The sequence below is a fragment of the Thalassophryne amazonica genome, chromosome 3, assembly GCF_902500255.1.
Source record: "Thalassophryne amazonica chromosome 3, fThaAma1.1, whole genome shotgun sequence".
NCBI classification, from domain to species: domain Eukaryota; kingdom Metazoa; phylum Chordata; class Actinopteri; order Batrachoidiformes; family Batrachoididae; genus Thalassophryne; species Thalassophryne amazonica.
The window spans coordinates 25,611,624-25,625,948 of NC_047105.1; the positions used below are offsets into that span (position 1 = coordinate 25,611,624).

General features: G+C 44.1%; 1 protein-coding gene across 1 annotated transcript in view; it reads left to right on the forward strand.

The window, feature by feature from the left end:
- podxl2 (podocalyxin-like 2) overlaps positions 1–7,104 on the forward strand; it is a 43,578-nt gene extending 36,474 nt beyond the window's left edge. The window contains exon 13 of the mRNA XM_034165935.1: positions 6,943–7,104. Coding sequence (XP_034021826.1) covers positions 6,943–7,002 — 60 coding nt within the window. The 3' untranslated portion in view covers positions 7,003–7,104. The remainder of the gene's footprint in view (positions 1–6,942) is intronic.
- Positions 7,105–14,325: the final 7,221 nt, after the last annotated feature.

Consider the following 14,325-nt stretch of genomic DNA (forward strand, 5'->3'; position numbering starts at 1 on the left):
AATACTGGAAGCCCCGGCCCATCCTATGGACATCCAAGCGCCGGCGCACAGTCAATCAATCAATCAATCAATTTTTTTATATAGCGCCAAATCACAACAAACAGTTGCCCCAAGGCGCTTTATATTGTAAGGCAAGGCCATACAATAATTATGTAAAACCCCAATGGTCAAAACGACCCCCTGTGAGCAAGCACTTGGCTACAGTGGGAAGGAAAAACTCCCTTTTAACAGGAAGAAACCTCCAGCAGAACCAGGCTCAGGGAGGGGCAGTCTTCTGCTGGGACTGGTTGGGGCTGAGGGAGAGAACCAGGAAAAAGACATGCTGTGGAGGGGAGCAGAGATCGATCACTAATGATTAAATGCAGAGTGGTGCATACAGAGCAAAAAGAGAAAGAAACAGTGCATCATGGGAACCCCCCAGCAGTCTACGTCTATAGCAGCATAACTAAGGGATGGTTCAGGGTCACCTGATCCAGCCCTAACTATAAGCTTTAGCAAAAAGGAAAGTTTTAAGCCTAATCTTAAAAGTAGAGAGGGTGTCTGTCTCCCTGATCTGAATTGGGAGCTGGTTCCACAGGAGAGGAGCCTGAAAGCTGAAGGCTCTGCCTCCCATTCTACTCTTACAAACCCTAGGAACTACAAGTAAGCCTGCAGTCTGAGAGCGAAGCGCTCTATTGGGGTGATATGGTACTACGAGGTCCCTAAGATAAGATGGGACCTGATTATTCAAAACCTTATAAGTAAGAAGAAGAATTTTAAATTCTATTCTAGAATTAACAGGAAGCCAATGAAGAGAGGCCAATATGGGTGAGATATGCTCTCTCCTTCTAGTCCCCGTCAGTACTCTAGCTGCAGCATTTTGAATTAACTGAAGGCTTTTTAGGGAACTTTTAGGACAACCTGATAATAATGAATTACAATAGTCCAGCCTAGAGGAAATAAATGCATGAATTAGTTTTTTCAGCATCACTCTGAGACAAGACCTTTCTGATTTTAGAGATATTGCGTAAATGCAAAAAAGCAGTCCTACATATTTATTTAATATGCGCTTTGAATGACATATCCTGATCAAAAATGACTCCAAGATTTCTCACAGTATTACTAGAGCTCAGGGTAATGCCATCCAGAGTAAGGATCTGGTTAGACACCATGTTTCTAAGATTTGTGGGGCCAAGTACAATAACTTCAGTTTTATCTGAGTTTAAAAGCAGGAAATTAGAGGTCATCCATGTCTTTATGTCTGTAAGACAATCCTGCAGTTTAGCTAATTGGTGTGTGTCCTCTGGCTTCATGGATAGATAAAGCTGGGTATCATCTGCGTAACAATGAAAATTTAGCAGTCCCGATGCCCTGCAGTGGTCAGCCTTGCCCCTGGCGCAGGTGGTGCAGGCCTGGATATAATCCCGGACGTCGGCCTCCAGGGACGCCCACCAGAAGCGCTGCCGAACAACTGCCACGGTTCTACGCACCCCCGGATGACAGGAGAACTTGGAGCCGTGACAGAAGTCCAGGACTGCAGCCCTGGCCTCTGGTGGGACGTAAAGTTTGTTCTTCGGCCCAGTTCCGGGATCCGGGCTCCGTGCCAGGGCCTCCCGGACGGTTTTCTCTACGTCCCAGGTGAGGGTGGCCACGATAGCGGACTCCGGGATGATGGGTTCCGGTGGATCCGACAACTCCGTTTTGACTTCGTCTTCATGCACCCGGGACAAGGCATCCGATCTCTGGTTTTTGGTCCCGGGGCGGTAGGTGATCCGGAAGTCAAAACGGCCGAAGAACAGTGACCAGCGGGCTTGCCTGGGGTTCAGCCGCTTGGTGGTCCTGATATACTCCAGGTTCCGGTGATCAGTGAAAACCGTGAATGGCACGGACGTTCCCTCCAACAGATGTCTCCACTCTTCAAGAGCCTCTTTCACCGCAAGGAGTTCTCGATTGCCGACGTCATAGTTCCATTCAGCCGGGGTCAACCTGCGGGAAAAATAGGCACACGGGTGAAGGACCTTATCGGCCTCTCCGCTCTGGGAAAGCACAGCTCCTATCCCTGAGTCCGAGGCGTCCACTTCAACCACAAACTGGCGACTAGGATCGGGCTGCACAAGAATGGGTGCAGACGAGAAGCGCCGTTTCAACTCCTTGAACGCGGCATTGCACCGATCCGACCAGGTGAAGGGGACTTTTGGAGAGGTCAGGGCTGTCAGGGGGCTAACTACCTGACTGTAGCCCTTAATGAACCTCCTGTAGAAATTTGCAAAGCCGAGGAACTGTTGCAGCTTCCTACGGCTGGTGGGTTGGGGCCAGTCTCTCACCGCCGCAACCTTGGCCGGATCAGGAGCGACGGAGTTGGGGGAGATGATAAACCCCAGGAAGGACAAAGAAGTGTGGTGAAACTCACACTTCTCGCCCTTCACAAACAGCCGGTTCTCCAACAACCGCTGCAGGACCTGACGTACATGCCGGACATGAGTCTCAGGATCCGGAGAAAAGATGAGTATATCGTCTAGATATACGAAGACGAATCGGTGCAGGAAATCCCGCAAGACATCATTAACTAATGCTTGGAACGTCGCGGGGGCGTTTGTAAGGCCGAACGGCATGACCAGGTACTCAAAGTGACCTAAGGGGGTGTTAAATGCCGTCTTCCACTCGTCTCCCTTCCGGATCCGAACCAGGTGATACGCATTTCTAAGATCTAGCTTAGTGAATATCTGGGCTCCATGCAGGGGCGTGAACACTGAATCCAGCAAGGGCAACGGGTATCGGTTACGAACCGTGATTTCGTTCAGCCCCCTATAATCAATGCATGGACGAAGTCCGCCGTCTTTTTTGCCCACAAAAAAGAAACCTGCACCCATCGGGGCGGTGGAATTCCGGATCAACCCGGCGGCTAAAGAGTCCCGGATGTAGGTCTCCATTGATTCGCGCTCAGGTCATGAGAGGTTGTACAGCCTGCTGGACGGGAACTCAACGCCTGGAACCAAATCAATGTCACAATCGTACGGACGGTGCGGGGGAAGGGTGAGCGCCAGATCCTTGCTGAACACATCCACAAGGTCATGGTACTCCACCGGCACCGTCCCAAGATTGGGCGGGACTCTGACCTCCTCCCTAGCCTGGGAACCGGGAGGAACCGAGGAACCTAAACATACCCGATGGCAGGTCTCGCTCCACTGAACCACTACCCCGGACGGCCAATCGATCCGGGGATTGTGTTTTAACATCCAGGGGAACCCAAGAATCACACGGGAGGTGGCAGGAGTCACAAAATACTCGATCTCCTCCCGGTGGTTCCCTGACACCACCAGAGTTACTGGTGGTGTCTTATGTGTGATTAGAGGGAGTAGGGAGCCATCTAGTGCCCGCACCTGCACAGGTGAAGTAAGCGCCACCAGAGGGAGCCCTGCCTCCCTGGCCCATCTGCTGTCTAGCAGATTCCCTTCAGAGCCCGTGTCCACCAGTGCTGGGGCCTGCAGGGTTAAATCCTCATAAAGGATTGTAACTGGGAGTCGTGTGGCAATATGGGTATGTCCCACGTGAATGTCTTGGCCTACCCCTAGCCCAGTTTCTAGGGGCGGGCGTTGGTGTTTAACCGCTCGGGGCAGTCCCTCACTTGATGCTCTATTGAGCCACAAACAAAGCACGCTCCGCGGACCAGCCTCCTCTGTCTATCTGGTGGCCTAAATGTGGCCCTGCTCGTGTCCATAGCTTCATCAGCAGGGGGAGCTGTAACCACACGGAGCGTAGAGGCCGTGGAGCGTGGGGAGGGCGGAACTCGGTCAGAACCGGAAGGGAGAGGGACGGCGCGTGCCCGGCCACGCCCTTCGTCTCGTTCCCAACGGCGTTCTTCTAACCGATTGTCTAATCGTATAACGAGATCAATAAGCCCGTCTAAATCCCGCGGTTCGTCCTTGGCCACCAGGTGCTCCTTCAGGACCAACGACAGTCTGTTTACGAAGGCGGCACAGAGGGCAGTGCTATTCCAGCCGGACCTCGCAGCCGCGATGCGGAAGTCGACTGCATAAGCAGCTGCGCTCCGGCGCCCCTGTCTCATTGACAGCAGCACGGCTGAAGCGGTCTCTCCTCTATTTGGGTGATCGAACACTGTTCTGAACTCCCTCACAAACCCATCATATGTCAGAAGGAGCCGTGAATTTTGCTCCCAGAGCGCTGTAGCCCAAGCGCGTGCCTCACTGCGAAGCAGATTAATCACATAAGCTATCTTACTAGCATCAGTCGCGTACATGACGGGACTAGTGCGAAGACGAGCGAACACTGCATAAGAAAGTCCGCGCACGTCTCCACACAACCCCCGTACGGCTCTGGAGGGCTTATGTATGCTTCAGGGGAAGGTGGGAGGGGTCGTTGAACGACCTGTGGAACGTCACTGTTGCGCACAGGATCGACAGGAGGGGGAGCCGCAGCAGCGCCCTGAGGGCGCGCTTCCACCTGCGCGGCGAGAGCCTCCACCCTGCGGTTAAGGAGGACGTTCTGCTCGGTCATTAGATCCAACTGAGCCGTAAAAGCGGTGAGGATTCGCTGCAACTCACCGATCATTCCTCCTGCAGACGCCTGTGCGCCCTGCTCTTCCATTGGCCGTTCAACAGCCGGTTGACGCCCCTCGGGGTCCATGACGATGGCCGAGATATCCTGTTGTGAAAGTGTAGGAACACGGACCCACAACAGGGGGGCGCAAATGAACGGACAATGGAGGAAGTCAAATAACAACACTTTACTGTTGTGAATAAGCACAACAAACACAGCAGATTACAATAGTAGACAAAGAAGTCAATTCACAAAATGTGTCACGTGGGCAGGCTCGAAGATAAGAGACGTCTGTCCAAAGCAGAACCGGAACCACACGATTTCCTCTGCCACCGAGCCCCGGGAATACTGGAGCCGCCAAGTCCCGAACTCCCAGGTGGCCACTGCCTCCGCTTGTCGGATCTGGTACTGCTGGCGAGGAACAAAAACAGTTAAATGTGGGTGCGTTTGCACCCAGCAACACGTATGGTGGGAAAACCACCTCCACCTCTCGTCGGAAGAAATGTCTGCTATCCAACGCACAAAGTAACAAAGTATTAATGTCAGGAAGACAACACAGTCGGCTGAGTACTTTACCTCCTTGGTAGAGCGATATCTCGGCAAAGAGGTGGAGATGTCGTCTTGCTGATATACCACTGAAGATCAGATGATTGGTGACAGCTGTCGTAGGTGATAAGTGACAGCTGTCACCCCGGCTGCTCCTGTGAGGCGGCAGCGCCCTCTGGTGCCTGGAGCCCGCACTCCAGGCAGGGCGCCCTCTGGTGGTGGTGGGCCAGCAGTACCTCCTCTTCAGCGGCCCACACAACAACATGTCTACTTAACTTTGCTATGTTGGATCAGCACAGTTTATGCATATCCACCATGGATTTGCTGTGGAGACCCTGAGCACAAACAAGCAAGCAGCCAAAGGGACTTCCATCCATCCATCCATCTTCTACCGCTTAGTCCAATTAAGGGTCGCGGGGGGCTGGAGCCTATCCCAGCAGTCATAGGGCGTGAGGCGGGGTACACCCAGGACAGGACGCCAGTCTGTCGCAGGGCCACAAATAGACAAACAAACAGACACACCCACACGCACACCTAAGGACAATTTTAAAGATTCCAGTCCACCTAACCCGCATGTCTTTGGATGTGGGAGGAAACCGGAGCACCCGGAGGAAACCCACGCAAACACGGGGAGAACATGCAAACTCCACACAGAAAGGCCACGGGAATTGAACCCATGACCTTCTCGCTGTGAGGCAACAGTGCTAACCACTAAGCCACCGTGCTGCCCCCAAAGGGACTTACTGTTTTTAGTTTTGGTTACATTTATTCTTACAAATCTAGTTGGCCTGACCAATGGTAATTAAGTAACAGTAATGCAAATTCATCATGTTGACCCAACAAATTTATATTTAGCTCACTCAGCAAAATTGTTTCTGGCTACGTTAACGCATTTTACTTGGGTGGAAATACTTTCCATACTTTTATTATGCTCACTGAGCAAGATAGATTTTAAGTTGTTGCATGTTATGTTAAAACTACATGATTCGCATGTGTTTATCTTGTAGAAGCTACATGAAAATTCAGTAAGGTATATCTTATATATTATATTCCAATTCTAAGGTGGAACTATGCCAGTATACAAAGGTATATCTAAAAAGGAAGAGTAAAATTGGAGAGTAGAAAAGAGTAGAGTAGAGCCTCTTAGGTGCCTGAGCTTGAGGTTAGACTTAGGTTCATGTAACATAAAAAAACCAACAGCACCCATGTTTTTTTTTTTTGAGTGTGAGAGCAACAGTATTTATAATGTGCTTTAAAAATATCTACTTGTGGTGGCTGAAAACCTGAGCGAGGGGAGTGCCTTGAAGCAGCGATTCATGGATTTAATCATCCACATGTCTTGAAAAGTTGCAAGTATCACATAACACAATGCTCAGGGGCTAATGTTAGCATGAAAACATAATGAAATGGTAAGAGATGTCACAAAAAGTGATACTTGTGGGCTAACATTAGCATGAAAACTTACTAGCATCACATAATGTAATAGAGATGTCACAAAATGCGATACTAATGGGCTAACATTAGCATGACAACTCACTAGTGTCACACAACATCATGATAAGGGGTTAACGTTAGCATGAGCTGAGTGCCTCCATTGTGAGCAATGGGATTTATAATGTGCTTTTAAAACAAACATGCTTAGAGTTACAATTTTGCTGAGGAACAAAAAATCTTAATGCACATTTTCATGTTTTCATGTATAGACGGTATAGACATATATAGCAGAGCACTGATAACTTCATTCAGCACAACCCCACCCCCAGCCAAATAAATATACACACACACACACACGCATGCACACAAGGTGGAATTGGCTGCTGCTGCTTATGGTAATTTAAGAAACATAACCCTTTTTTTTAGGTATTTGTCAATGAAGCTGCGACTGAGGAGGAAGACGAGGAGCAGGACACACATCTGTGAAGAAGAAAACAGAAAATGAGGGGAATGAGGGACAACAAGAGATGAGGTGGATGGAAAAAGGAAGAAGAAAAAACATGTTTGGTAGTGATGAGAATGAGGAAAGATGAAAGACAAAGTTGTTGTATGACTTTAAAGGGACACTCCTTTGTAATTATTCAAGTCACCGAATCGTAGTCTTCAGCACATATGTCAACGGTTACCGTTTCAAAATAAAAAACAACACCACGGGGTGAAGGGCACGGCCTTGGGGGCGCTGTTTTGCACATGAATAAATTTGAAGGCATGTCCCTTTTAAAGCTGAGGAGCCGGTGTTGTCCAACCAGACTGAAGTGAGGCGGAGCCAAGCAGGGAGGAGGGGTCGCTGACATCGGAATCACATGCTGCAGTTTATGTAGCGTGGTTGTGACAGTGGTGACCTTTCTACGGCCGATCGCCACAGCAGTGGACTGAAAGAAGCCTGTAGCAACTGTGAAAGAAATGTTTTTGGCACTTTATCAATTCGACTCAGAAAATAATGAAATGCTGCATCATGTTCAAATCGATAACACACAGTGACTGATGTGTCTCTGTTTTGCTTGTAGGAATGGTTGTAATTGCTGCACATAGACTAAGTTACACACCTGCTATAATTACGTGCCGTTAGCCTAATACGCTTTTTAAGTAGTTTCGGAATGGCCGCTAACGCTACATCTTGAGGCTGTGACACACAGGCAATGTTTAGAGACCAAAAGCATGAAAATATATGTGTTGAAGCCAAGTCATCCAACCATGATTCAAATTCAAGCCCTGTTCAAGTGTTTGAACCTAAAAATGTTTGAGTCACTATGAGTCGCTTGAGTTGCTACGGTCATACCCACATCATCAGAGTCACATATAAGTCACTAAGGAGAAGTCCATGTCACTGAAGTCTGAACACAAGTTGAAATTAACATTTACATACAACATCGAAGTATATAACGCGTCACAAGTTGGAAGTGATAATGACTTTATTTTCATTCATAGAAAAATAGAAATGTGTGCAGTTCCACATTGCCAAATAACTAAAACAAAATAAATATTTCAAATAGAAATTTCACAATAATAAATTGTGTTGTTTTACCATATTTTTTACACATTTTAAGAAGTTACATTTGTTGCTTTCTCAATACATAATAATAATATATAATATATAATAATATATAAATAAAAAATAATATATAAATATTATTATTATATAGCAATATATAATAATATATAATAATTTATTATATATATATGTATGTGTGTGTGTGTGTGTGTGTGTGTGTGTGTGTGTGTGTGTGTGTGTGTGTGTGTGTGTGTGTGGTTATAATGCAACAATGGCAACAACAATAATAATTCTTAATATTCAGTTTCAATTTATTTCATTTATATAGTGCCAAATCAGCACAAGTAAGGTATTATCATTATTATTGTATAGCACAAACATAACTTAATAGTTAATACTTAATGTCTTCCACAAAGAGAACAAACTCACTGATACTTTGTCAGTTAAGGTTCTCAGTCATCGAGGTCGGAACTATCGATAAATCTTTGTGACAGCAGCTGGACTTAGGGTTAGTAAGTTAGTAAGTTAACTGAAGAAGTCATTTGAATGAATGTCTTGAAGACCAACAAGTCTAGTTGCTGTTGTGTAAACTTGTAGACACGGATACTCATCACCTCGATCATCTGTTGAATGAAAATGTTTGATATGTCATCATGTTCAAATCTGTTTTCATTTTTTGACGGTTAATGATTATCGCTGACATGCCTAAAAATAGACTTGGATTTCTGTCTATAAGGCTCAGGTGATTAGGATCTTTTCCAGAACCAAAATACTTTCTTTGTCATGAATCCAAATATGTTGTGACCTGCAGACTTCTTTTTCATCTTTGGCAATTCAAAATAGTTTAAAGAAGCAAGAATAAAAATGTAATGAAAATTTTTGAAAAATCTCCTGCTCAGCGTCAGACACAGATCTTCTTGGTATAGTTCACAACAAAATCATCCAAGCAACACATAGCTGCTTCACAGCTCACAAGATATACTCATAAACAAACAAACAAACAACCTTCCATTTGACAATCCTGCACCCTTATTGGTCCAAGAATTAATAGCTAATGCAACTAATTCCATCCTTTATCAAAATAGGGTTTTCATCAAGAAGCAACAATGTTTAGTTTATATTTAACCACGTTAAGTTGCTGTTTTACCAAATTATGAATGATGTTGACTGAAAACATAAAAATATTGATTACAAATGAACCAGGCACATACTCCGATCAAAGAAAGCTGATGTAATGTAGTGAATTTTCTCAGATGTAATTGTCAAATATGGAGAATTAAGTGGTTAAGAAATCTGCTTAAGAAATCCTGTCTCGTTCTATCAGTAGTTCCAGAGGGAATTTAAGGATATTAAGAAGATATTTTGTGTGGACACAGACAACATGCCAACAACTATGGATTGTCTTTTTTTGTATTTGCATTCACTGCGATTCATTTCTAGAAGAATTTTGTCCCTGGAGGTGTCCGTGCACATGTAGCGTCACTATAAATGACTCAAGGTGAATGCGCTTTGTCAGCAGGATTCATAAGGCGTTCAGCACACCCGAGCATCACGAATCGTCCATGATGACATCCACGCCGATATCATCGCTCTTCGCCGTCGTGGAGCATGTAGCTTTCAGCACCACAGTCTTCACCAATATAACAGAACCTACAGCTATAAATGTTTTTAATCGATGGAATGGGAACATTTCATTTAAAAATTTGCACAGATTCTGATGGCAGCCTCGTGTATTTTCGCTTGTTGTGCTTGTGCAAGTCGATAGGTTTTTACTGGCAGCAAAAATCAAATGACTCTTTGTATAAAGCAGCATTTTCCTTATAATGTAACCACGTTTTTGTCCTTAACCCCCACCCCCAATTGTTCATTTAACCTTGGAATTTTAGTTCTCTGAATTACGTTGGACTCAGTTTGTGTGTGTGTGGTTATGTACAGTTTGATCACCTGGTCTTATTCTGTTGAATAAATAAATTAAATGTGGAAAATAAAAAGCAGAATTCAATTTCTTCTCATTTCTTGCCACTATAAACCTGCAACAGCTGTGTTTTTTGTGATTTGATTTGTCGATGGGATTTAAATGTGAATAAATAATATCATTGTGTAACATGTGAGCTGCAGTTGTCCTTTGCATCAACAAGCTGCTGGACAATTATAGGTTTAGGATACTTCAAATAATAAGGTTTTATAAACATGGGGCTCTTTTTGCTGCATTCAGTGTAAGTCAGAAGTTGACCTTTGAAATTCCATCTTTTTACCTCCACCCCTGTTTGTTTGTTTGACTCTTTATGAACAGCCTGTCATCCACAATTCTTCATATATCATTATGAAATTTTGTACAGAGGATTCATATTCTGACAGGCAAGAACTGATTAAATCTTCAAGGTCAAAGTCTCAACTCAAACTTTATTTATAGAGCACATTTAAAACAACTGGGATCGATTTACAATTACAATAAATAGTAATAAAATACATAACACATAACAAATTTTAAAAAATTCATAACTCTCAAAAAAGATCATTTTATTCATATTTGAGAGTGTTATGTAGGATGGTGTCCTTTATCGACTGACAAAGTTTGATCTGGATGTAATCCAGATTACAGATTTTGTGTCCATTTAAATTTAACATTTAATGTATATTTTACATTATATCTTAATCAAACATGCCTTAATCACTCTCATATTTGAAAGTGAGGTGCAGACTGCCACTCACTATCACCTGACAAAGTTTGATCCGGATCTGATCCAGACTGTGGATTTTGTGAACATTTGAATTTCAGAATCAGTGTCACTTTATTGTCATTGTACAGTGTATGAGGAAATTGCCCTTGACTTCTTCTTATAAAATCTACAAATATACAGTATGCAAAAAAAAAATAATAACAAAAAAGTATGCACAATGCTAAATGTGAATATCTAGTGCAGTTGTGCAACAGTTTTCTGTGCAAAGTTGCAGGTGAGGCAGGTAGGTGTAATGTATAGTTTAGTCTTCCACCCACAGTCCAATGTGTGTCGGCTGTGTGTGTTATGTATCTGAGCAGCGGGGTGGGGTGTGATGGAGGCCACAGCTCGGTAGTGGTTCAAACAGGAAGTTTCCAGGGTGTGTTGTATCCATTGCAATATCTTTGGTCTTCTTCCTCAGTCTGCTGGCAGAGCGTGTCAAGGTGAGGGAGCTCCATCCTGATGATGCGTTGGGGTGCCCTCCTCTCAGCAGCTGAACAGCTCACAAACCACACAGTGATGCAGTTTGTGAGGATGCTCTTGATGGTACTTCGGTAGAAATTGAGCGTCAGTCCCTGGAGGAGTTAGCCCTTCCTCCACTTTCTGAGGAAGAAGAGTCTCTTTTGGGACTTTTGAACAAGGTTTGAAGTGTTGGCATTCCAGGACAGCCAGTTGGAAACACTGACACCAAGAAATTTTACACTCTCCACAGCTTCTCCATGAATTGAAAAGCTCATTTGGTGCAATTTTGCATTATATCTCAATCAAAAGTGCCTCAATCACTCTCATTTTTCTGTTATGATTTACCTACACCACCAAAATTGGATGGAGGTTCAAATTAATGCTTGTCAATCATCCAGTTATGAGTTGGAAACCAAGTGCCAAAAAGCAAAGACAAATTGTGCATATCAGAGATGACCAGTGTTCTGTGAAAATTATCTGAAAAAGAATTCAGAAACCAAAAAAGTGGGGAAAAAACCTGACAACACCACAAAAAAACCCCCCTTTGATTCAAGTGCATGAACTAAATACATACTCCTGACATTTCATCACATCTAACTTTATTTTATTAAAAAGTCACTTCTAACAGGAGTTTGACCTTGAAATTTTTTTCCAAGGTAAAATTTTGTGAAATTGGAAACTAGTGTCGTTAGAGGTGGCACCACGGTGGCTTAGTGGTTAGCACTGTTGCCTCACAGCGAGAAGGTCGTGGGTTCTATTCCCGTGGTCTTTCTGTGTGGAGTTTGCATGTTCTCCCGTGTTTGCGTGGATTTCCTCCGGGTGCTCCGGTTTCCTCCCACATCCAAAGACATGCGGGTTAGGTGGATTGGAATCTTTAAAATTGTCCTTAGGTGTGTGTGTGTGTGTGTGTGTGTTTGTCTGTTTTTGGCTCTGCGACACACTGGCGTCCTGTCCTGGGTGTACCCCGCCTCTCACCCTGTGACTACTGGGATAGGCTCCAGCCCCCCGCGACCCTTAATTGGAGTAAGCGGTAGACGATGAATGAATGAATGTCGTTAGAGGTTTGCACTCTACATGTGTGGTGCTCTAGTTTCTGGATGCAAAAACTTGGGAACAACTGTTCTGCTTTTGAACAAACAAAGTCTCATCAACACACACTTCAACTAACAGAAGAAACATGAGAGCAAAAAAGGCAGAGCAATGTTTCATTAGATAAAAACATTTGATTGTTTTGGTTGCGATGTGGGATAACGTTTACTTTGTAAGCCGCTAGTTTGGAGAATGACTTCAAACCCTGACACCTTCCTCAAGTTAAGCTCCATGCTCACTTTCAGGGTTTATCCTTGAACACTTGAGAGAAGGGAGAAGGTCATGGATGCTTCATTTACTTTGGGGAACTAAGGATGGCGATAGGACCATCTGGACTGACGTCTCCTACAATGTCAAAGCATTTTGGGGTTTTAGCGTCCATCAAGCTGCTGTGGTTTTTATTAAAGTCCGGGTAGGAGGAAAATTGCCAACAGGCTGGAAGGAGGAGCGATTTTATGTACCTATCAGGAAACCTGGGAAGGACCCAACATTTGATAGGACCCCTTTGATACTTTGTATTTAGATTTTCGATTTAGAGTTTCTCAAAGCGTTTGACTCTGTTCCACATGCCAGGTTAATTTATAAATTGGTGAGGGTGGTTAAAGCATTGGGCTTGTCACCAGAGGATCCTCGGTTCAAATCCCAGCTTGACTGGAAAATCACTAAGGGCCCTTGGGCAAGGTCCTTAATCCCCTAGGTGTGTAGTGGGCACCTTGCATGGCAGCAGCCTCACATCGGGGTGAATGTGAAGCATTGATGTGTAAAGTGCTTTGAGCGTCTGATGCAGATGGAAAAGCACTATATAAATGCAGTCCATTTATAAGTTAAATAAGTATGGTATTGTTGGAAAACTTAACGCGTGGACTGAGGACTTCCTTAGAGGAAGGAAACAGTGTGTTTGCATAAATGGGAACAAGTCATCATCACTGAGGGTAACAAGTGGGGTCCCTCAGGGATCAGTCCTAGGGCCTGTTTTGTCCTTCGTCTTTGTTAATGATTTGTCAGGTGTTTCTTTCAGCACAGCAAAATTTTTGCGGATGACACCAAATTGTTTCACCCTATATTGTCATTAGTTGATTACAATTGTATCACGTGTGTGAATGTATTAACAATAACCTAGTTATGAGTACTATATGAATGGAGACAAAACTGTCACTGCTATGGAATAAAAGGTTTAGGTATTTTGTTTACTAAAAGCTAATTGAGTGCTTGGTCTTATCAAAAGGTTGTTCAATTATATTACAGAGGAATCTTTCCGAGTGTTGTATTTGTATTTGGAATATTGTATGCAAGTGTGGTTCCCCGTTTACAGAGGGATGAAGATATGTTAGAAAAAGTTCAACGCAGTGCAACAAAAATTGTACGTGGTTTACAACTCTTATGAAGATAGGTTGAAGGAACTCGGATTACACTAGAAAATAGAAGAGTTTGTGGGGACCTTATTGAAGCTTACAAAATATTAAACTGCCATGAAAATATTGATTGTAATCAGTTTTTCAAACTTAGAGATTACACTGGTTTGAGAGGCCACTCGGCTATATTAAACGTTATTAGATCAATATTATACGTTAGAAAGGTTTTTTTAGTAATACAATTGTCACTTTGTGGAATAGTTTACTGAACCATATTATAAATTTGCCCAGTGTCAATGTTTTTGAAGATGGGTACGATCAGTGTTACTATGGTTTTTAACTTTGGTTGTGTGCTTTTATGTAATATGTATATGTCGCAGAGATGAACGAGCAAAGCTCATCAGCATCTCACCATGTCAATTAGGTTCTTCAGATTTTATTTTGAGTAAATGCTTCAGGGGAGCATTAGTACGGCAAAAACCTTTCAGCTTCTGGGGGTGGGGGGGAATGGGCTCAGCCCCCCCTTTTAAAGCATTTTCCTTATTTTGCCTTTCAGCTTCTGGAGGGGCTCTGGCCCCCATACTCCCCACCTTTTTAAGCATTTTTCTATTTTTTTCTTTTCAGCGGACCCCAC